This window comes from Rhineura floridana, chromosome 5 (assembly GCF_030035675.1).
Source record: "Rhineura floridana isolate rRhiFlo1 chromosome 5, rRhiFlo1.hap2, whole genome shotgun sequence".
Classification (NCBI taxonomy): domain Eukaryota; kingdom Metazoa; phylum Chordata; class Lepidosauria; order Squamata; family Rhineuridae; genus Rhineura; species Rhineura floridana.
The window spans coordinates 173892113-173917378 of NC_084484.1; the positions used below are offsets into that span (position 1 = coordinate 173892113).

General features: G+C 44.4%; 1 protein-coding gene and 1 pseudogene across 1 annotated transcript in view; one reads left to right on the forward strand and one right to left on the reverse strand.

Annotated features, from left to right (window-relative positions):
• LOC133386123 (uncharacterized) overlaps nucleotides 1–19126 on the forward strand; it is a 91554-nt gene extending 72428 nt beyond the window's left edge. Inside the window, exon 3 of the mRNA XM_061629730.1 lies at nucleotides 15823–19126. Within this exon, the coding sequence (XP_061485714.1) occupies nucleotides 15823–16108 (286 nt within the window). The 3' untranslated portion in view covers nucleotides 16109–19126. The remainder of the gene's footprint in view (nucleotides 1–15822) is intronic.
• LOC133386290 (5S ribosomal RNA) lies at nucleotides 8974–9092 on the reverse strand (annotated as a pseudogene).
• Nucleotides 19127–25266: the final 6140 nt, after the last annotated feature.

Genomic DNA, 25266 nt, shown 5'->3' on the forward strand with positions numbered 1-25266 from the left:
GAGTGCATACCGCAGATCAGAAAAGGTACCACCAGGGCCAAGAAGATGCCAGCATGGTTAACGAGCAAAGTCAAGGAAGCTCTTAGAGGCAAAAAGTCTTCCTTCAGAAAATGGAAGTCTTGTCCGAATGAAGAAAATAAAAAAGAACACAAACTCTGGCAAAAGAAATGCAAGAAGACAATAAGGGATGCTAAAAAAGAATTTGAGGAGCACATTGCTAAGAACATAAAAACCAACAACAAAAAATTCTATAAATACATTCAAAGCAGGAGACCATCTAGGGAGGCGATTGGACCCTTGGATGATAAGGGAGTCAAAGGTGTCCTAAAGAACGATAAGGAGATTGCAGAGAAGCTAAATGAATTCTTTGCATCTGTCTTCACAGTGGAAGATATAGGGCAGATCCCTGAACCTGAACTAACATTTGCAGGAAGGGATTCTGAGGAACTAAGACAAATAGTGGTAACGAGAGAGGAAGTTCTAAGCTTAATGGACAATATAAAAACTGACAAATCACCGGGCCCGGATGGCATCCACCCGAGAGTTCTCAAAGAACTCAAAGGTGAAATTGCTGATCTGTTAACTAAAATATGTAACTTGTCCCTCGGGTCCTCCTCCGTGCCTGAGGACTGGAAAGTGGCAAATGTAACGCCAATATTCAAAAAGGGATCCAGAGGGGATCCCGGAAATTACAGGCCAGTTAGCTTAACTTCTGTCCCTGGAAAACTGGTAGAAAGTATTATTAAAGCTAGATTAACTAAGCACATAGAAGAACAAGCCTTGCTGAAGCAGAGCCAGCATGGCTTCTGCAAGGGAAAGTCCTGTCTCAGTAACCTATTAGAATTCTTTGAGAGTGTCAACAAGCATATAGATAGAGGTGATCCAGTGGACATAGTGTACTTAGACTTTCAAAAAGCGTTTGACAAGGTACCTCACCAAAGACTTCTGAGGAAGCTTAGCAGTCATGGAATAAGAGGAGAGGTCCTCTTGTGGATAAGGAATTGGTTAAGAAGCAGAAAGCAGAGTAGGAATAAAGGGACAGTTCTCCCAATGGAGGGCTGTAGAAAGTGGAGTCCCTCAAGGATCGGTATTGGGACCTGTACTTTTCAACTTGTTCATTAATGACCTAGAATTAGGAGTGAGCAGTGAAGTGGCCAAGTTTGCTGACGACACTAAATTGTTCAGGGTTGTTAAAACAAAAAGGGATTGTGAAGAGCTCCAAAAAGACCTCTCCAAACTGAGTGAATGGGCGGAAAAATGGCAAATGCAATTCAATATAAACAAGTGTAAAATTATGCATATTGGAGCAAAAAATCTTAATTTCACATATACGCTCATGGAGTCTGAACTGGCGGTGACCGACCAGGAGAGAGACCTCGGGGTTGTAGTGGACAGCACAATGAAAATGTCGACCCAGTGTGCGGCAGCTGTGAAAAAGGCAAATTCCATGCTAGCGATAATTAGGAAAGGTATTGAAAATAAAACAGCCAATATCATCATGCCGTTGTATAAATCTATGGTGCGGCCGCATTTGGAATACTGTGTACAGTTCTGGTCGCCTCATCTCAAAAAGGATATTCTAGAGTTGGAAAAGGTTCAGAAGAGGGCAACCAGAATGATCAAGGGGATGGAGCGACTCCCTTACGAGGAAAGGTTGCAGCATTTGGGGCTTTTTAGTTTAGAGAAAAGGCGGGTCAGAGGAGACATGATAGAAGTGTATAAAATTATGCATGGCATTGAGAAAGTGGATAGAGAAAAGTTCTTCTCCCTCTCTCATAATACTAGAACTTGTGGACATTCAAAGAAGCTGAATTCAGGACAGACAACAGGAAGTACTTCTTTACTCAGCGCATAGTTAAACTATGGAATTTGCTCCCACAAGATGCAGTAATGGCCACCAGCTTGGATGGCTTTAAAAGAAGATTAGACAAATTCATGGAGGACAGGGCTATCAATGGCTACTAGCCGTGATGGCTGTGCTGTGCCACCCTAGTCAAAGGCAGCATGCTTCTGAAAACCAGTTGCTGGAAGCCTCAGGAGGGGAGAGTGTTCTTGCACTCGGGTCCTGCTTGCGGGCTTCCCCAAGGCACCTGGTTGGCCACTGTGAGAACAGGATGCTGGACTAGATGGGCCACTGGCCTGATCCAGCAGGCTCTTCTTATGTTCTTATGTTCTTATACCACAGATCAGGAAAGGTACCACCAGGGCCAAGAGGATGCCAGCATGGTTAATAAGCAGAGTCAAAGAAGCTATTAGAGGCAAGTCTTGTCCGAATGAGGAAAATAAAAAGGAACACAAACTCTGGCAAAAGAAATGCAAGAAGACAATAAAGGATGCCAAAAAAGAGGAGTACATTGCTAAAACCATAAAAACCAACAATAAAAAATCTTTAAATACATTCAAAGCAGGAGACCATCCAGGGAGGCTAGTGGACTCTTGGATGACAAGGGAGTCAAAGGTGTGCAAAAGCAGGAGATTTCAGAGAAGCTAAATGAATTCTCCATATCCTTCACTGTGAAGATAGATGCAGAGCAAATCCCGGTGCCTGAACTTACTTTTGCAGGAAGAGAGTCTAAGGAACTGAGGCACATAGTGGTGACGAGGGAGAAAGCCCTAAGCTTCATAGACAAAAACTAAAAAATTGCAGGGTCGGAATGGCATCTACCTGAGAGTTCTTAAAGAAATGTGAGAAAGCTGACCTTCTAACAAAAATATGCAACTTGGGTGAAGAAGACTGGTCTGCTCAAACAAAATGGCTCTGTGGCAATGCATTATGGAGAAACAGCGTGCCTGGATTAAAGTCTAAATCTCAATGCTAGGAAACACAAGTTCTTATAGCTGAACTGAGTTAATTGGAAGCAGACTGAAATACCTGTCTTATCAGTTCTGAGGCTCGTGCCTCAAGGCTAGTGGCCTGAAAAAGTGTGTGTCCATTAGGTTGCAGAAACCCTGGAGTATTCCATCACCAGGAAGCCCTTTGATTGGCTAATTAAATTCTAACTGTTGCTGGAGGTTTTCCCATAAAAGCAATTGGGTGCTTTTGCTAAGTGCCCCATGATGCTGATGCTATCCAAGACATACATCTCTGGGGAAATGTGGAACCATGGGGTCAATTTGCCTGTCTTCCCATTTGTGTAAGTATTTGAGTAGTTTACACAGACTTTGTTATTTTTGCCTATGACCTGAACTCTCTATATTTGGTGTTACACCTAACTTTCTGGGCATTTGGTTTCAGGAACTATTACACTGCTATGTTTTTGCACATTTTTATTTTAATAAAGCTACCTCTTATTTCTTTAGTGTGTGTTCATTATGAAGGGAATTTTGGCTCTGAATTCAGCACCTTGGCCAGGAAGCCACAAGTTACCGTGTAATTGTGATTCTGGCCTTAAGCTGTAGGACAGTAAGTGTAGTTTGGCTCTTGTTCTGTGGAAACTCTGGCACTTTGGGTTTCCCCTTGACCCAGAGTGAGAGACCAGGTTATGGCAGTCTACCTACCTTATAGGATTGGCGTTTGGCTTCAAGTCAGGCCTAGCAAGGGTAGCATAGTGTGTGCCTGGCTGGGACTAGCTATACTGGGTTGGGTGGCTGGCCCCAGGTTCTTCACAATTTGTCCCTCAGATCTGCCTCCATACCTGAGGACTGGAAAGTGGCCAATGCAACATCAATCTTTAAAAAAGGATCGGGGGGGGATCCCAGAAATTATAGGTCAGTTAGCTTAACATATATCTGTCTAATCTATCTATATCCCACCCTTCCTCCCAGAAGGAGCCCAAGGCAGCTGGACAGTTTGACTGACCATCAGGAAAAACTTCCTAACTGTTAGAGCCATACAACAATGGAATCAATTACCTAGAGAGTTAGTGGGCTCACCGACACTGGAGGCATTCAAGAGGCAGCTGGACAGCCATCTGTCAGGAATGCTTTGATTTGGATTCCTGCATTGCGCAGGGGGTTGGACTTGATGGCCTTATAGGCCCTACTCTACTATTCTATGATTCTATGATCCCAGGAAAAGTGGTAGAAAGTATTGTTAAAGATAAAATAACCAAGCATATAGAAGAACAAGCTTTGCTTGAAGCATAGATAGCATGGCTTCCGCAAAGATAAATCTTGCCTCACCAGCCTATTGGAGTTCTTTGAGAGTGTCAACAAGCATATAGACAGAGGTGATATAGTTGACATAGTAACCGTGTACTTGTACTTTCAAAAAGCATTTTACAAGGTACCTCACCACAGGCACCTGAGTAAGCTTACTAATCAGAGAGTAGGAATAAGTGAACAGTTCTCCCCATGCAGAGGTGAAGAAAGTGGAGTCCTCAAGTATTGGGACCTGTGCTTTTTAACTTGTTCATAAACTATTTAGAGTAAGGGGTGAGCAGTGAGGTGGCAAGGTTTGCTGATGTTACTAAATTGTTTAAGGTTATTTAAACAAAAAGGGATTATGAAGAACTCCAAAAGGACCTCTCCAAACAGAGTGAAGGTGTGGTGAAATGGAAAATGCAATTCAGTGTAAACAAGTGTAAAGTGATGCATATTGGAGCAAACAATCTTAATTTCACATATATTTTTTCATGGGGTCTGAACTGGCAGTGACTGGCCAAGAACAAGGCCTTGGGGTCATAGCGGATAGCTTGATGAAGATGTTGACCCAGTGTGTGGCAGCTGTGAAAATGGCAAATTCCATGCTAGGGATCATTAGAAATGTGATTGAAAATAAAACTGCTGATATAATGCCATTGTACAAATTTGTGATGGGACTGCATTTGGAATACTGTGTGCTGTTCTGGTCGCCTCACCTCAAAAGGAATTTTGCAGAGTTGGAAAAGATTCAAAAAACGGCAACCAAGATGATCAAGGATATGGTGCAACTCCCCTGTGAGGAATGGTTGCAGCATTCGAGACTTTTTAGTTTAGAGAAAAGGCGAATAAGAGGTGATAGAGGTTTATAAAATTATGCATGGCATGGAGAGCGTAGATAAAGATAATTTTTCTCCTTCTCTCATAACAGTAGAACTCATGGACATCCAGTGAAGCTGAATGGCGGGAGATTCAGGACACATAAAAGAAAGTGCTTCATGCAGCGCTTCGTTAAGCTTTGGAACTTGCCCCCAGAGGAGGCAGTGTTGGCCAACAACTTGGACCGTTTTAAAAGAGGATTGGAGAAATTCATGGAGGGAAAGGCTATCAAAGGCTACTAGCCACGATGGCTCTGCTCTGCTTCCACAGTCGGAGGCAGTATGTTTCCAAATACCAGTTGCTGGAAACGGCAGGAGGGGAGAGTGCTCTTGCACTCGGGTCCTGCTTGTGGGCTTCCCATTGGGGCATCTGGGTGGCCACTGAGAACAGGTTGCTGGACCAGATGCGCCACTGGCCTGATCCAGCAGAGCCTTCATATGTTCTTGTTTGTCAGATCAACTCCTGCTGTGCCCAGGAATCTCTCCAACTTCCTAAGGAGGTTTCCTGAATCACAGCTTGCTGCCTGTTGCCTTTTCCTTCAGGTCAACCTCTGCCAGGTAAGAACCTGGCAGCCCACTTGTTGTCTAGAACAGAGTGCAGGGAACATTTTTCAGCCCGAGGGCCACATTTCCATTCTGGGCAACCTCCTGGGGGCCACATGCCTGTAGCAGGCAAGTTCATTGCTAAAGGTAGGCATGATCAGAGGCAAAAAAAGGTCAAAGCAACTAATATAAATGCGACCATTGTAGAGTCGGCTAGTTTCTACACACACAAACACCTGTCTCTGTCCTCCATTACAGGAAACCAAGAGGCATTCTCAGAGTTCATATGGGTATGATGTAAGGCAGCAGGACTGGTGATGAATTGTCTTGTCTGGGGGGAGAGGGTGTGGCTGGAGAGAGTCCCAAAGGCCAGACAGAGAGGCCACATTTGGCCTTTGAGCCTGAAGTTCCCCATCTCTGGTCTAGAAGACCCATTCCTGTTTCGTTGTTGCTTGACTTTGTGGCACACAACAATGCCTTCTTGAGAGCAGATTCCAATCTAAAGGTAACACTGATTTCTCTTGTGATGTCTCTTCTCCGTGCACCGGTTTCTTTAGTCCTGCTTTTGCAGGGAGTGTGTATGTGCATCATCTTGACATTCTCATTTGCAATAACATAAAGCAGGAGCAGAACTTTCAAGGTGAAAGAGATGAATGAGCAGCAATGTGTAACTGAAGGCCGGAGGTGGGGAGAGTGTAATTAGTACAACGGGGATTTAAATCTTCACCGGCAAGGGAAAGCTGGCTGAATGAGTCCCTCCGAACATGATTTTTGAGGCAAGAAAACGATAATGTGAATTTGTGTAGAGCCACACAATATGTACATTTCTTTATGTACATTTAGGAGAAGGACAATGGCTCAATGGTAGCACATCTGCCCTGCATGCAGACGGTCCTGGGTTCAATCCCCAGTATCTCCAGGTAGGGCTGGCAGAAGACTCCTTCCTGAAACCCAGGAGAGCTGCTTTCAGTCAGTGTGCACTGTGAGTCACCAGTCCAGCGCCCATGGGCCACTGTTGTCCATGCACTGGTAACCTCCAGGTTGGATTACTGTAATGTGCTCTATTTGGGGCTGGTCTTGAGGTTGGTCTTGAAGCTGCAGCAGGTGCAAAATGGTGTCACCCCTCTGCTGAAAGAATTGCACTGGCTGCCCATTAGCTTCCGGGCTAAGTTCAAGGTTCTGGTTTTGGTGTACAAAGCCCTATACAGCTTGAGAACAGGATACCTGAAAGACCATCTTATCCCTTATATAGCCAGTCGATCTCTGCGCTCTGCAGGTGAGGGCCTCCTGCAGATACCATCTTCTTAGGAGGTCCATTCCGCACAACATAGGAAATGGACCTTTAGTGAAGTGGCACCTACCTTTTGTAATTCCCTCCCCTTAAATATTAGACAGGCGCCATCTATGTTATCTTTTCGGCACCTACTGAAAACCTTCCTCTTTCAACAAGCCTTTTAAGTAGAGACCTTATTCCAGTCTGCATCTGTGTTGGAATTGCTTTTTAATATGTTTTTAAAGCTTTTTTTCTAAAGATGTTTTGTTTTAATATTTTTAAAGGATGTTTTGTTGTAATATATTTTATTATTTATTTATTTAGTTAGTTAGTTTAATTTATATACCGCCCTAAGCCTGAAGGCTCTCTGGGCGGTGTACAAAAAGATAAAAACAAGCACAATATATAAATACAATAAATACAATAAATAATAATAAAAAACAAACAAACAATAACGAACCAAACCACATCCAAAATACGGAAATGCTGTTTAAAATACACTTTAAAATGCCTGGGAGTATAAAAAGGTTTTCACCTGGCGCCGAAAAGATAGTAGCGTCGGCGCCAGGCGCACCTCATCAGGAGGACTGTTCCACAGTTCGGGGGCCACTACTGAAAAGGCCCTGGTTCTAGTCATTAAAGTTTGTTTATATGTTTTAGAGTGTTCTTATGCTTTTGTTTGCCACCCTGAGCACCTACTGGGAGGTAGAGCATGATATAAATCCAATAAATAAAATAAAATAAATAAGTAGGCACCATAGCACCCAGACACTGAGGTTTCATTTTAAAAAAGCAAGCTCTAGTCCTCCTAGAAAGAAAGTTACAAAGCAAAACGTGCAGGTATCCTTCTGTGAAATGGGACAACTTGGCTGCTCTCACCTGTCAGTGTTTGAAGTCAGAGTTGTGACTGATAAGTGAGTTGTTTGGACACCGGGCAGTAAGAATCCATGAGGTTCTAAAGAGCTTCTGTTTCCCCCTCTTTTTTAATGGACTTTTCTTGCATCTGTCTTATTTTCTAGTAGTTCCTGGAACATCCATAGTTTGCATTTCTTTCTTTTCCTAGCAACCAGGATATATCTTTCCTGTAGTGGGTTTGCCTGAGATCAGGTACTCCCTAGACGTTATTTTCTGCAAATGCTACTACACAATAAGTGTGGTTGGATGGTAAAGAATTCCCTCCCCAAGTAGCTAATGCAAAATGTGAAAACTTTGCAAAGAGACCGTGCAGGACCTGATGTCCAGGCCCTCATTCAGAATGATACATGTAGACAACCCTGAGTAAGATGGACCAATGTCCTGACCAAATATAAGGCAGTGTCCTTTTTTCCTGTGCCCAAAGAGTCATCTGGGGGTAACTGATATTAAATGATACTGAAGTGTTTTAATCTCTGATGTATTTTAAATGTTATGTTAGATGCAGAACAGGAGTTGTTATATGCCTTTAAGTCGATTACGACTTATGGTGACCCTATGAATCTTTTTTTGGATGTATTCATAGGGTTTTCATCAGGGCTGGCCCCAGGCATGCCGTGGCTCTTGGGCATCAGCTTGCCCAGGGCCCCGGCATGTGTACATGTGAGGGCATTGCACGGGTGTGCGTGTGCGTCCCCCCACACACCCCATCTACCTGTCTCTGCTTCCCCTTCCCCTGGAGCTACAGGGGCCCCTGAGGGGCCCCTCTGCTCCCCTTCCGCAATCTGCGGCAATAGCCACGGATCACAGGGCAGGAGCTTCTGCCTGTCCACCATTCCCTCACTCCACCTACCTGTCTCCTGTCTTTTAGCATTGCCATTAACCAAGATGGCAGCCACTGTCTTTCTAAGGGGATGACACCTCCGCCGCCATCTTGGTTGATGGCACGTGTGCATACTATGCATGCGCATCTCTGCTATCAACCAAGATGGCGTCAGGGGCTTCCACACCTTAGGGAAACCTTGGCCGCCATCTTCATTAAGAGCAATGCTAAAAGGCAGGAGACAGGTAGGTGGGGCGAGGCGAGGGAATGGTGGGCAGGCGGAAGCTCCTGCCCTGCGATCCACGGCTGTTGCCGTGGATCACGGAAGGGGAGCAGAGAGTTCCCTCGGGCCCCTGTAGCTCCAGGGGCCCTCAGGCCAGTGCCCCAACTGGCCGCCCTTTAGAACTGGCTCCGGTTTTCATGGTAAGAGGTATTCAGAGGTGGTTTACCATTGCCTTCCTCTAAACCTATGGCACCCGGTATTTCCAAGCAGTCTCCCATCCAAGTACTAACCAGGCCTGACCCTGCTTAGTTTCCAAGATCAGACGAGATCGGGTGTGTTCAGGGTAGCATGGCCGTAGCAGGAGTATATAACTTTCCTTAAAGCTTATCCTGTCCTTCCAGGGTGTCAAACACTGGACAAAATGCTAAAAACATCTTAAAAATAAAATGTCTTAAAAACATCTTTTTAAAAATCTTAAAAAGCAGTTCAACACAGATGCAGACTAGGATAAGTCTCTCCTTAAACAGCTTGTTGAAAGGGGAAGGTCTTCCATAGGCACCAAAAAGATAGCAGAGATGGTGCTTGTCTTAATATTTAAGGGGAGGGTAATGTGGTATAGTAGTTAAGAGTGTCAGACTGGGACCTGGGAGACCAGGGTCTAAATCCCTACTCAGCCATAAAGCTCATTGGGTGACCTTGGGCCAGTCATTTACTCTCAGTCTAACCTACCTCGCAGGGCTGTTATGAGGTTAAAATCGGGTGGGGTAGAACCATGTTTGGACACTACCTTGAGCTCCTTGGAGGAAAGGTGGTATATAAATGTAATTATGATAATGTAATAATAAAAGAAAAAATACATAAGCCCTATTCTGGCATTCAGTTTGAACATGCAACAAGGCAAGCAGGAACATGTATGGTGTTCCCTCTTTCTCAATAATAGCGCACATGCGGGACACACTCCCCCAGCAATGCATGAGCAGCATTAGTTTGAAAGGGAAATGCTTGGTCTTTTGGCTGATTAATAATGGCATTTTTCTTTTCTTTTTTATCCCCTCCCCCATTCTGTTTTTGCATCTTTAAAGAAATATATGGATTTGTTCTCATGTAACTTTTTCTACTTTCATAATTTAAAAAATGGTGGCATTGACCTGTGTTCATAATAATTACAATGAAGTGCTGTTAAAAAGAAAAAAGAGAATTAATGTTCTTTAATTACACTGTGTTTTTTACAATTTAATCTTGAATTCTTTTAGTGTGGGTCTCCACCAATGTTCTCTCTTTGCACCCTGCATTGACATTTCTTTATGCACCCACGAGCACCCAGACACATAAGCATTGAAACTGAACTCTTGGTGCCTGGTCACCCCAACAGCAGCAAAAGACCCCTATCTGATCCTTTGCCGACTTTGAGAATAGACCCGAGCCTAGGTTTTGTCTTATTGCCAGAAGTTAAATTTATTGTAGAGTGTGTGTGTGTGTGTGTGTGTGTGTGTGCGCGCGCGTGTCTTTGGGTTCTGTATCCTGTCCCTCAGATGTACCATGTATTTAACTGAGCATCTTGATGCTCAGAATGCATGATGGCTTTGTTGTGTTTCCCCAGTCAGGGGCAGTATGCTTCCAAATACCAGTTGCTGGAAACTGCAGGAGGGGAGAGTGGTCTTGTGCTTAGGCCTTGCATGTGGGCTTCCCATGGGCATCTGGCTGGCCACTGTGAGAACAACAGAGTGGACTAGATGGGCCACTGGCCAGATCCAGCAGCAGGCTGTTCTTGTGTTCTTATGTTCTAAAAATACTGAGTCATTAATAGTTAGCTCTAGGGCATCTGCAACATTGTTGTAGCTTTTCCCTAGACCTGATTGCATTTTGTCACTGCTTAACCATTTATTTAAGGCCTCCTGTTCAGCCCGGTGGTTTGAACCAACCAGCGTTGTCATCTGAAAACACAAAATTGACTTATGTCATCCAGCACCCTGAGGCAGATATTGGAAGTCTTGAGCCTTGTTCACAAGATCTGATTTGGGGACATCAGGCTGTGGTTTTCTCTGAATTTTCTGAATGAGATGTATTGTCGGGTATCTTGTACTAAGGAGCTAGCATTTATTTGAAATGAGTTTTTATTAAACTGAGGTGGGACTTTTTTGCTTTTCAGATAGAAACTGTTTCAGTGGAATAGATATTCAAACCAGTTTGATCAAATACTTGCCCTTTTCCCTCTCTGTCCTGTTTGGCACAACTGTTTTCCAGGGTTCTTCTTGGTCCTAGATTAGTCACATGTGTGATTCCATCCAATCAGGGACCATACAGTCAGCAGGGTGATTCCAACTAGTCAGGGATCATACAGTTAACAGGATGTCATGACAAAGCTATGAAGCCAACCAGCTTTAGCTATGTGATGACAACATGGAGGGAAAGTGAGGGCAAAGGAAATGAATAAGGGGGGGATTTTGGCAAGGAGCACCAAAAAATGACATCCACTTTTTTCCACCTCGGACTACAGCTCCCACCATCCCTGACTGCTGGCCATGTTGGCTGAGGCTGACAAGAGTTGGAGTCCAACAACATCTGGAGGGCCACAGTTTCCCCATCCCTAGCCAAAGTGGATTAGGCACTTCAAGCGAGTCAGAGAAGTTTGTGGTTTACGGCAAAGCGTCAAAATGGCTATTTGTCAGGCTCTCCTCTAACTACCTGGATCACTTTTCAGTCCACAGTCACAATGTGTTTTATTGACACAGACTAATGATAGGAAATGCCCACCCCTTTAACCAGTCAAGACAGGAGTTGAAAAAGGAGGGAGGAAATCGGGGCGAGGACCACATCTGTTTTGGCGCTATTGCTCCATGAACTCATGCATTTTAAAGAGCAGTACCAGTTAATATTAACAAATGTCCCACTCCTGGGCTGTTGAAGGGAATGGAACAAAACCAACAAAGGCATTATGAAGGGGCAATACTGAACAACCTGCAGCAGGCCTGCACAGCACAACATCCCCAGTTCCAACCACAACATTCCCTAGACCTAGAACCAATGTAATTATTCAAGTTGGCACCACCAGAACATTTTGCTTCAAAATTCCTGGCAAATGGCCTGAGCCAGGGAGGGTGAACCTGCAGCCCCTCCAGGTGTTGTTGGACTACATGACAACATAATAATAGAAACATGTTTGTTCTCCCAACCCAGCCCACCACCGAGTCCAGGCAGCAGCCAAGGGTTTGCACGGCCTCTCCCCATTCAGATGCTACAGAGAAATAGAGCTGGGTATCATCAGCATAATGCTGACAAGGGCTTCATATAGATGTTAAACAGCATGGGGGACAAGATGGTATCCTGCATCACCCCACAGTGCAACTGCCAAGGGGCCGAAAGACAGTCACCCAATGCTGTTCTCTAAGAGCGACCCTGGAGATAGCACTGGAACCACTGTAAAACAATGCCTCCAATACCCATCTCACCAAGTCGGCCCAGAAGGATACCATGGTCAATGGTATCGAAAGCCACTGAGAGATCAAGTAAGAATAACAGGGTTGCACTCCCCCCATCCTTCTCGCAATAAAGGTCATCCATCAGAGCGACCAAAGCCGATTCAGTCCCATAACCAGGCCTGAACCCAGACTGTGATGGGTCAAGATAATCTGTTTCATCCAAGAGTACTTGCAATTGCTGCGCCACAACCCTCTCAATCACCTAGAAGGGGGTATTTGCAACTGGTCGGTAGTTGTCACAAACCAATGGGTCCAGGGTGGGCTTTTTCAGGAGTGGTCAGATCACTGCCTCTTTCAAGGCAGCTGGAACCACTCCCTCCTGCAACGATGCTTTGACCACACCCTGGATCCACTCAGTCAAACCCCATCGGCAAGCTTTAATAAGCCAAGAAGGGCAAGGGTCAAGAGGAGACGTTGCTGGCCACATCATCGCAAGCACCTTGTCTACAACATCAGGCTGCATCAACTGAAACCGTTCCCAAGAAGTTGCAGCAGATGTTGCACTGGACAAATGATAATATTCGTATTCATAGAATGAACACAGTAGAGCAGCCTTTCCCAACCAGTGTGCCTCCAGATGTTGTTGGACCACAACTCTCATCTTTCCTGAGCATTGTCAATGCTGGCTGAGGCTGATGGGAGTTGTGGTCCAACAACATCTGGAGGCACACTGGTTGGGAAAGGCTGCAGTAGAGGTTCATCACACTATCTGGAAGTTATGTGTGGAAGCAGGGCCAGCTCCAGGAATGCCGGGGCCCTTGGGCATCAGCTTGCTCTAGGCCCTGGCGTGTGTGTACACGCATGCACGCCCGCACACATGTGGGGGCCCCACGCCCCCCCACCTACCTGCTGTCTTTTACATTGCCCTTAACGAAGATGGCGGCCGCAGTTTCCCTAAGGGGATGACGCCTCCGCCGCCATCTTTGTTGATGGCACGCATGCATGCTACACACACACACACACACACACACACACACACACACACACACACACACACACACACATCTCTGCCATCAACTAAGATGGTGGCAGGGGCTTCAGTACCTTAGGGAAACTGCAGTCGCCATCTTCGTTAAGGGCAATGGTAAAAGACAGCAGACAGGTAAGTGGGGGGTGGGGGGGCTTGGATCGCAGAAGGGGAGCAGAGGGGTGGCTGAGGGGGGCCCTGTAGCTCCAGGGGCCGTCTGGCCAGTGCCCCACCTGGCCGCCCTTTAGAACCGGCCCTGTGTGGAAGTTGGGAGATGGCCAATGTTGTGTCTACACTGAAATGTTGTCTAAATAGAGCTCTTTTTGTCCTTGTTCATCAACTAATTTTGCCTGCTCTGCTTCTTTACATATGTTCTCCTTCTTTGGTCTTGACTATAGCTCTCTGCTTGCCAATAATTATAATCCTCTTAAGGTCACTCTGAAAGCTGCTGAGTCTTCTGTCACTGGCAAACGTCAGCAAGCTCTTAATTCTTCTCACCCGTTGTATTAAAAATGAGCGGTAACTGAAAAATGAGTGGTAACTGCCAATGTCATCCCCTCCTGAACTTTACTATCTGTCTCGCGCTGGGAGCAGCCGGTTTTCCTAGCTTAATAAAGGGATGCGTGTACTATGGATATTTTTTGAGCCTCTGGCCTATTTCTGCAGTTCAGTAGGGATTCTGTTATGGCTCCTGCTTTGAATTTTTTTTTCAGGCTGGTTTCTTGTGAAGCAACCCTATTAAGGCAAGGAATGAGGAGCCTTTGGCCCTCCGGATGTTGTTGGACTTCAACTCACATCGTTCCCATGCTGGCTGGGAATGATGGCGCTGTAGTTCAACAACATCTGGAGGCCTCATTCTTGTGTTAAGCCTTAAACAGAAGGGGAACCTTTGGGCCTCCATAAGTCCAGCTCCCTGCTGAAGCTAAGCAGGGTCAGGTCTGGTCAGTGCCTGGATGGGAGACCGCCTGGAAACCATATGTAAGGCGCCTTGGGTTTCATGGAAAGAAAGGTGGGGTATAAATGTAATAAATCATCATCATCATCCCAGCCAGCATGGATAATGACCAGCAATAATGGGAGTTGTAGTCCAGCAACATTTGGAGGGCCATAGGTTCTCCATGCGTGTATTAAGGGCTTAACACAACCCTTTATCTCATCTGCCTCTTCTGTTGTCCACAAAGGGTTGGGAGGTGGAGCATTAGCCTCATTACAGTCAATTTTGTTGCAGTATTTTTAGCGTATTCTAAAGCAGCATTCTCCAACTGGGTGTCTCCAGAGGCTTTGGAGCATGGGCAATGGAAGCTGTAGTGCAAAGCCTGTGGAGGGCACCCAGTTGGTGAAGGCTGTTCTAAAGTAGTGTTCGACCTTGGGTCCCCAAATAGCTAATGCTCAGGGATGATGTGAGTTGTAGAACAACAACATCTTCAAGATTGGATTACTGTAATGCGTTCTACGTAGGGCTGCCCTTGAAGACAGTTCGGAAGCTTCAGCTGGTGCAGAACGCGGCTGCCAGACTATTGACGAGGACCAGTCGGTCTTCGCATATAACACCTATTCTGGCGCGTCTGCACTGGCTCCCTGTTTGCTTCCGGGCGAGATTCAAGGTGCTGGTTTTGACCTATAAAGCCTTACATGGCGTGGGACCTCAATACCTTGTGGAACGCCTCTCTCGCTATGAACCTACCCGTTCACTTCGTTCAGAATCTAAGGCCCTCCTCCAGGTACCAGCTCATCGGGAAGCCCGGAGGGTGGTTACTAGATCTAGGGCCTTTTCTGTGGTGGCCCCTGAGTTGTGGAACAGCCTCCCCGAAGAGGTACGCCTGGCGCCTACACTTCTATCTTTCCGGCGCCAGGTAAAGACCTTTTTATGCTCCCAGGCATTTTAATCTTTTAATTTTCTTAATCTTTCTACTTTTAATATGTATCCTTCTTAATTTGTGTTGTATTTCGTTTTTGTTGTGCTTTCTGTTGTTTGTTTGTACATGTTTTTGTGATTTTTTACTATGATATATTGTATTTTATCTTGTTTGTTCACCGCCCTGAGAGCTATTCTGCTAAGGGCAGTATATAAATTGAAATAATAAATAATAATAATAATAAATCTGGGGAATCAAGACTGAACGACCCTTTTCTGAAATATAGTTTACGAAATGTTCTGCTATTAGGGAACCAGTTCCATATCAACCCTTTTGTCAAGCAACTGTTTTGTGTGTGTGTGTGTATGTATATGTATATGTGTGTGTGTATGTATATATATATATATATATAGTAGAACCTCTGTGTTACAGAAGATTCTCTGATGTGTTCCCTCAGTTCAGGAAAAACACTGACTGGGTCTGTGGGACTTCACCATTGCTCCACATGAACTGATATTGCACCGTAGAGGACAGCCAGCATGTGGATGTGCATTACTGGCAAACGTGCTTTTCAGAAAAGATTGCCCACTATCACAGGCTTAGACAAACCTGCTGACACACATACACCGGCATTGTGCTGGCCCTGAGATTCCCCATGCAGAGGCCTCCCACTCCCCTGGATTACAAGTTCAACTTTATGTCGCCCTGGGGGTCATCAGGACATACTTTGCAAACCAGTGGCCTCAAACCAAGGCTAACTCTGTGTTGTGTTTCTCTTTTGTTGTTAGGAGAGAACACAGAACTGCCAACCTTCTCCGCAACTGGCGGGTTCCACTCGGTACTGGAAGACACAGTCTCACCAGCATTCAGTGCCACTGTTATCATCATTGTTACAGTCATCATCTCCGGGAGCGCTTACTTGTGCTTCCTGAAATACATCTGCGCTGGATGCTGCAAATCCACGCAGGTGGTACCCGTCAGGAGACTGGACCCAAGCAGATCAGAAGAGCAAGTGTAATTTTAATTCTCATTGTGTTGATAGCTCCACCAGGAAGAAGTCATGTCCATCTGTGAATGAGAATGAAAAGACCATCCTGTTCTTGAAACCGTAAATAAAGGGTGAGAGATGTCTAAAAGAGGAGATGGCACATCTAGGGAATTAGGTCAACCAAAAGATAAAGCTTTCTGCTTGGAGATGGTTTATATTCCTACGGCTTATCTCCTTTGGATAATTTATTGACATGGGGGCCCCAAAATCCAACAAGACACAGCCTGCAGGACTACTCTGAGCCCATCCCCTGGTTCCCTTCCTTGGAAGCTGAATTCCTTCCTTGTGTTTAGGAGATGGACTACCTGGGCATTGCTGCTTCTTACCACATATCCGAAGTTTGAAATGCTCCTCCTAGTCTCCCTTTGTGACCCCCTGCTCTTGTGAGAAGAGTGGATCTGATAAGCAGGGCTGCTCCAGGGGAGTTGTTAGGGTGTAGCACAGATTTTTTGGCACCTGAGCCCTGGATCTCCTGTACCTTTCCCTCCATTTTTTTTAAATGTTTGTTTTCTGTTTTTACTTTGCTTACAAAGTGCAGTGCTGGTTAAGAACCCAACCACCAACCATCTTGAATTTGCCCACAGGCATCTATGCCTATAAATTAGCACATGCAAATCTTATGCAAACTGTAGTCATGGGCCAGTGTTCTAAGTCCTTTAAGTAATTGGCAACAACCTCTGCTCCCAGTTCAACTTCACCCAGTTTTTTGATGTAAAAGCTGGTACAGCAAGTTTTCCTTTTGAATCCACAACGGATTCTTCTAAGAGAGGCTCCCTGTTTACAGCAAGACAGATGCTGGTTTATTAGGGCTGCATCTCTTTCTTTCTTTTTAAATTACCATACCTTTCCTCTAAGGAGCTCAGGTGCCTGAGTCCTTTCCCCCATATCCTCACAACAGCCCTGTGAGGCAGTCTAGGCTGGAAGAGAGCTTCATGGCTGAGCAGGAAGTTTAATACAGGCTTCCAACATACTGGCTGTCTTTCAAGACATTCATATGTGTACCCCTTCCCTTCCTCCAGGGTCAGAGTTATCCAATTGTATATAATCACAACAACCCTGTGAAGAAGGTTAGGCTGAGTAAGAGTGGCTGGCCCAAGACTACAGTGAGCGTCTTAGATTTGAAAATAACCCACCCCCCAATTCCATCGCTACGCCTCTCTAGATCTCCAGTTTGATAACTCGCTGAGCTAATGGCTGGAAACTGATGGACTGATCGATTGCATATTATCCATGTAATAATAATTGTAATAATAATCAGCCCCAGATATGAGGCAACAATGTGTAACTTGCACCAGATATAATGGCTCAGACAGATTTGTCACAAAATGATAGGGGACCTCCTTCTCCGTTTGAACTGGAGCAGTGTAAAACAGAAGCCTTTACTAAATGGAGCTTTTGAAGTTTATTAAGTGGACATTCTCACGGGGGAGCCTGGCATATTGGCATGAGAGGTGTGGCCAGCAAGCACAATCCTGCACCCCCTTCACACATTCACTGAATCCATGGAGGGGTGCCAGGGCCAGCACCAGCCTGCTGCAGGCCCCATCTCCCCCCTGTATGTCCACACATGCACACTTAAATATGCCCAATTGTGCCACCTCATGCATCAGTGTGCATACCTGCCATCACCCCAAGATGGTATCGGGGGCCCCACTGCCATCTTGAGTTATGACAGGCATGCATGCACAGAGCACCGATGCGCAATGTGGTACAACCAGGCATATTTAAGCATGTGTCAGGTCCATGGGTGGGTGGTGCTGATGTTGGGTGGGAGAGTGGAGCTCCTGCTGCACAATCCACACCCCCATCTGGTCACAGCCCATGACCCGATGCTGGCAGGGATCACGGAGTGGGAGCTCCAACCTCCCAGCTGCAGGGGTCCTCGGCGAGCCTAGAGTCCTCAGCCAGTGCCCAATCTGGCCACTTGGGCAGTTCATTAGCATACCTCTGTCCTCTTCCCTCTTCACATCATCCTTTTTGATCAGAAATGGGAGGCTATAGCTCTCCAGATATTGCTGGATTACACTCTCATCTCATTGGCCATGCTGGCTGGAGCTTTTGGGAATTGGAGTCCGGCAACATCTGGAGGGCCGTAGTCTCCCCATATAGTCTTCTAAACGAAGTGTCTGGACTGATGCTGCCAGATGTTCTCTCCAATTGTGTGCAACAGGTGATGAGAGAGTTTAAAGGGGTTTAGAAGCTTGGGGGGGAGAACACTAGGGCTCTCTAAGACTTTGGATACAAAAATATTTTCTCTTCTCCTTGGAGAATGAGAGGAAACCTTAAAAGGTGCAGAAGCCTACCAACCCAGGTTCATTTGGGTGGATTGCAATAACGCATGTGTGCCCAGCTTATGGCACATCAAGCCAAGCACAGCCCCCCAGCCATACGGTATCGGTGCTTGACAGTGCCGCTGTTTCTGCAGTTCCAGGCAAGCACCAGAACAGGACAGGACATTTCTCAAGATCCTGATATTGACCACAGGGCCAATTCTACCATTAGGCAGAGTGAGGGGGCTACGTCAGGCGGCAGATGTTGGTAGGCAGGGAACAGCTGCAAAGCAGAGCTATGTGTGCCACATGACCTGACCTGCACCCCCTAAGCTAGCCCCCTGTCATAAGATGCAATGGAGGACGCTGTCCTGTTGCCAATGCTGAAGTGAGATTCAGCTGCCAGCCCAGCTGGCTTCTGTATATGGGACTGGGGAGAGGGGAAGCACCATCTTGTCCTTTGCCTTGGGCAGCAAAATGTCTTGGGACAGCCCTAATTGGTCATCAGATCTGGCTGGTGAACTGTGTAAGATTCTGTGAGCATCTAAACATTACAGGCTATATCCTTCTTATTCCAAATTGTGTATGCCTGAAGTGACTCTGCTTTCCTGGACATTGGAGACAGTGTTCAAAATGGGGCTTGAAAAAAGAGTTTGGGACTGGTTATTATTAGATGCTGAAGAGGGAGATTTTGTTGTTATCACACTGACACTTGTACTAACATTTGTGTCGGGGTAACTGCCACCTTTGATGGCTCCTGCATCCCTGACACTCCTTGGCGAGCTGTACATTTGTAAAATAAACATGTTTTCACAGACCAGGGCTGCTTTCACACATGGGGCTAACAGCGCTAGTTTAACGGATTAAAAATCTAGCGCTTCGTTCTAGATTTCAAAAATCCCTTTCACAGTGCAGTACCAATTTAGCGGCATTTCTCGCAATGGTCTTTCACACAGCACTCTCACCTACCGCGAAGACTGCTTCTTTTCTCGCCTTTTCTATTCAAAAGCTCTGCTTGTTCCTTCTGTGGGGGGCGGGTTGAAAGAGTCGCGATCAGCTGAGAGGCACGGGAGCACAGCAGCAGAAGCTCTGGTTGAGCCCAAGCAGCAGCAGCACAGGCCGCTCACAGGAGCAGCTGGGATCGGCTGGGAGGCGTGGTGGTGGCAGCACAGCAGCGCGCGAAGGCTGCATGCTGGGACGGTTGTTGGTAAGGGCGGGAATGCACTGCATGCTGGGAGGGCTGTTGGTAAGGGCGGGAGCGCACTGCATGCTGGGATGTCTGTCACGTGAGCAGCGGCAGCTAGCACAAAACTCCGGCAATCTTCCGGGTTCCCAGCCTGCTATCGGAATTTTTCTGGGATCATTTATTGCAGAATTTAGTGCTAAACTTCCACTACATTCCACCAGAATTCCAGAGCTGCCTGTTATGTCATGTGAACGCTCAAATTTTATGCGCAATTTAATAGGAAATAAATCGTCAGAATAACGGAATAAAGTGCAGTGTGAAAGCACTCCAGGTGCCTCCAGTGCTCCCTCTTTTAATGATTTGTTTTAATTTTTTTTTTTACAAGATGTTTAGACCACTTTTGAAGCATAAGCTTCACAAAGTTGTTTACAACAACCAATCACAATAAATAAACCACAATACAATTTTAAAAAACCCACTTAAACACAATAATTTAAACACAAAAATATTACTAAAACCAATACAACCCAGCATATCCTAACACAAAAACCAGACTGGTCCAAAAATTAACCTTTTAAAAGACATTTTAAAAGTGGGTCTTTAAAGCCTGCTTAATCATATGAAGAGAAGGAGCTTGTCTCTCTTCATATAGGATCATATTCAATAACTGGAGTCACCACGAAGAAGCCTCTGTTTTGTGAGCTCACCACCTTTACAGTCTTGGTCACTGGACAACTGAACAGGGCCTCTGAAGCTGATCCTAAGGTGCAGGCTGGTTGATATGGGTGAAAGTAGTCCTCCAGGTAACCTGGACCCAAACCAGGGCTTTAGAGGTCATAACCAGCACTGGGAATTGGACCTGAAAATGAAATGGCAACCAGTACAACTAGTATAATATAGGTGTAATATTGTCCATCTGCCTCACCAATGGTCATGCAGCCACAATTTTTACCAGTTGAAGTTTCCAAACTGTCTTTAAAACAGCCCCATGGAGAGCACACTGAGGTAGTCAAGCCTGGATGTTGCTAGTGCATGGATAAACCAGACAAGGTCCTCCCTTTCTGGATAGGGCCACAGCTGCTGAACCAGATGAAGCTGGTCGAAAGGGGGGGAAATCCAATTCAGTTCACATTTAAAGGTGAATCTTTCTAATTTGCACTGACAAACATTGCAAGAACCAAACCACCAGCTATCTTTTGAAATTTGCACTTCTCTGAATTTTGCAGTGCAATTCTCCAGCTAAGCAATTTGTACAAAAATGCACATAATGGGGTACAGTGTGAATAAATTACAAAAATACTTTATATCAGGGGAAATTGCTCTTCAAAAATGTGTATATGAGGCAAAATAGCATACAAACATGTTAGGAGAAATTCACATTATATACGAAGGAATTTTCATGAGGACTTTTTTTTTTTAAGGCAAATTGATGTGGAAATGTGGAGAACTGAACTTGGGATTGGAAAAATGAGAAGCTGAGTGACCCTGAAATTGACAGAGTTGCCCATCCCTACATCAGCTATTGTTGGACTATAGTTCCCATCATCGCTGACCATTAGCCTTGCTGGCTGGAGCTAAGGGGAGTTGGAGTCCAACATCTGGAGAGTCACAGGTTCTCCCATCCCTGGGTTAGTGTGCAGCAGCTGTGGGGGGAAAAGGCAAATTCCATGCTAGGGATTGTTAGGAAAGGCACTGAAAATAAAGCTGCTGATATCATAATGCCGTTATACAAATCTATGGTGAGACCACATTTGGAATACTGTAGACAGTCCTGGTCGCCTCACCTCAAAAAGGCTGTTATAATGCTGGAAAAGGTTCAGGAAAAGGGCAACTAAAATGATCATGGGGATGGCGTGACACCCCTATGAGGAAAGGTTGCAGCATTTGGGGCATTTTAGTTTAGAGAAAAGGCGAGTAAGAGGCAACATGACAGTAATAAATAAAATGATGCATGCCATGGAGAAAGTGGATAGAGAAACGTTCTCCCTTTTGCATAACTCAGACTCATGGACATCCAATGAAGCTGTATGTTGGAAGGTTCAGGACAGACAAAAGAAAGCGCTTCTCCACACAGCGCATAGTCAAACTATGGAATTCGCTCCCACAAGAGGCAAGGATGGCCACCAACTTGGAGGGCTTTAAAAGAGGAATAGATGGACGCATGGAGAATAAGGTGATCAATGGCTACTAGCCACGATGGCTATGCCCTCCCTCCACAGTTGAAGGCAGTGTGCTCCTGAATACTAATTGCTTGAAATTGCAGGAAAGGAAAGTGATTTTGCACTCAGGCCCTGTTTGCAGACTTCCCATAGCCGTCTGCCTATTTGCTACTGGGCCAAGTCCAAGGTTCTTGTTTTGGCATACAAAGCCCTATACAGCTCGGGACCAGGATACCTGAAAGACCGTCTTATATACCCAGCTGATCACTGTGCTCTGCAGGTGAGGGCCTCCTGCAGATACCATCTTATCAGGAGGTTCGTTCTGCACAATATAGGAAACGGACCTTTAGTGTGGTGGCACCTACCCAGTGGAATTCCCTCCCTTAAATATTAGGCAGGCGCCATCTCTGCTATATTTTCGGCGCCTTTTGAAGACTTTCCTCTTTCAACAAGCCTTTTAAGTAGAGACCTATCCCAGTCTGTGTCTGTGTTAGAATTGCTTTTAATATGTTTTCTTTAATAATATGTTTTAAACCCTTTTTTAAAAAGATGTTTTTAAAGCTTTTTTAAAAAATGTTTTTAACGTTGTTTTGTTTTAATGTATTTTAAGGTCTTTTTATAATGTTTTTAAGTGTTTTTAGTGTTTCTGTTTGCCGCCCTGGGCTCCTGCTGGGAGGAAGGGCAGGATATAAATCAAATAATAAATAAATAAATAAACTGGTTAGCCACTGTGAGAACAGCATGCTGGACTAGATGGACCACTGGCCTGATCCAGCAGGGCTCCTCTTACTCATTTTCAAACAAGAATGTTTTTTAGAAAAGTGCAAAATTGATCCATGGATTGGGGGGGGTGAGGGTTCTCAGTGGTATTATGGAAGCCAGTCAGCCAATGCCATTCACATTTGGTTTCCAGAACTTCTTTTGCAGACAAGAGGGCAGGTATGTCTGAAACTGATTGCCCTGAGGATGCTTCTGTAGCATATATCTCCCTTCACCTTAATCCTCTTTGAAATCACACTAAAGCCTCACTTATAGGAGAATAATGCTCTCACAGACAGAAATGGTAATTGCATGTTGGTGTCAAAACTTATTACCTTTTCAGCAGTTTTGAAAGTGCAACAGACACCTTTCAAATTTCACCTCCCCTTCTCTTGAAATGACATGAAAAGAGTGCATTTGCTTCTAAAAAGGTATGCTGTCATTGCTCTCTATGTGTCTAGTTTTTCTCTTGCTCTTCAATTATTTGCACCACCAGGTTAGCTTCCAACAGTGCCACTTATTTAAGCATGTCTATTTGTAGTTGGCCATTGCCACTTCTCTGTCCTCAGACCCTTTAAAAAAGCATAACACCAGGACATTTGTATTACTTCACTTGTTTATTTGCTATAGAAACTCTACAGACTTAACAGTGCAATTGTATATATGCCTACTATATATGTAGGATGGGGGAGAGATTAGATTCGGTTCACTGTCAAAGCTGAATTTGTCAAATCTGCACTTTCCCAAACAATATGAGAACTGAAGCACAGCCATCTTTTGAAATTGGCACTTTTCTGAATTTTGTGATGCAATTCTCTAACCCAAGATGTTTACAAAAAATCAGTATTGGGGGAAATGTGCGTAAGAATGATAGCAGGGAAAAATAACATACAAAAATGTATTAGGAGAAATTGCTTGCAAAAATATGTGTGTGAGTCTAAAAGGCATTTAAAAATGTGTTTATTAGGAGAAATTCTCACTCAGATGCTGAAGAATTTTTGTGAGGATTTTTTTTAAAAGGAAAATTTGCAGATTGCTGCAGAACTGAATTTAAAATTGGAAATATGAGAAACTGAAACTGACAGATTTTTCCATCCCTAAGTAAATCCCACTAAATTGAATCTGGCTTACTTCCAGGATTACACCTAAGGCTGCAATCCTGCATCCACTTACATGAAGTTCAATGGGACTTTGAGTTCAATGGGACTTTGAGAAGACATGCATAGGATCGAGTTGTTTGTCTGATAATTTCTTTCAGCAGGAGTTTATTATTAATAATTATTAATGAATTGCCTTCCACATACATGTCTCAAGGCGATGTACATATACGGAAGCTGCAGCTGGTGCAAAATGTGGCAGCAAGACTGCTCACTGGGGCAGAATATCGCCAACATGTTACCCCGCTGCTGAAAGAATTGCACTGGCTACCTATTAACTACCAAGCTAAATTCAAGGTTCTAGTTTTCATGTACAAAGCCCTATACAGCTTGGGACAAGGATACCTGAAAGATCGTCTTAGCCCTTATGTTCCCAGGCTATCACTGAGCTCTGCAGGTGAGGGCCTCCTGCAGATACCATCTTATCAGGAGATCTATTCTGTACAACTTAGGAAGTGGGCCTTTAGTGTAGTGGCACCGACCGTTTGGAATTCCCTCCCCTTAAATATTAGACAGGCGCCATCTCTGTTATCTTTTTGGCGCCTACTGAAGACCGTCCTCTTTCAACAAGCCTTTTAAGTAGAGACCTTATCCCAGTCTGCATCTGTGTTGGAATTGCTTTTTAAGATGTTTTTAAAGCTTTTCTTTTTTCAAAAAAAAAAAAAGATGTTTTTTAAAGCTTTTTAAAAAAATGTTATTGAAGATGCTTTGTTTTAATATATTTTAAAGTTTGGCTTTATGATGTTTTAAAATGTTTTTAGTGCTTTTGTTTGCTGCTCTTGGCTCCTACTGGGAGGAAAGGCAGGATAAAAATCAAATAATAAGTAAGTAAATAAATAAATAAATAAAAATAGTTTTAAAAACCAGTTTAAAACAGCTCAGAGAATAACAGCAAATGAATTGAAAAACAATAAAAGGAGACACCCACTGCAGAGACTCATTCATCCTGCTGGAAATGCTTGCTGCTCTAACTCCTCAGAGGTACAATTTGCGACATCATTACTGGGTTTTCAATGAAAACGCTCTCCTGTCCCAGATCTTTGATTTGATTTGAAAAAGCCAGAAGTAAATTGATAGATGCCATCTGCTGCTCTGATTACATGGTTTTGTTTTAAGATGGTTTTAAATTATTGGTTGAATGCTAATTATTTTTAATGTTCTGATGCTTGAGTAGTAAATTGCCCTGGGATCAAAACTGATGAAAGATGGTTTAGAGAATGAATGAATGAATAAATTTCCAGAATCTGTTTACTTCCAATCTCATCCTCCCATTTGGGAGGATAGTCCATTAAATGAGTCCTGGGGTGTGCATGGATGAACATTTGTCTATTTAACTGTTGGATTCATTAATTCCAAAAGTGGTGCAAAACAATCCCATAAAATACAAGCGCATTAAAAAAATCAACCCTAAAACCAAATCAATATTATCTCAAAATCATCAGCAACAGAGAATAAGAATGAAAATATGGCACTGTTTATTAAAGCACCAGAAGTGAAGAACTAGAAAACATTTGTAAAAAATTTTTAAAGGCTGCAATCTTATACACTTACCAAGGAATAAGTTCCCATGGAACTCCATGGGATTCACATTTGAATAGGCACACATAGGATTCCACTGGCATATGGGTACATTGTAGAACTAATAAATAACGA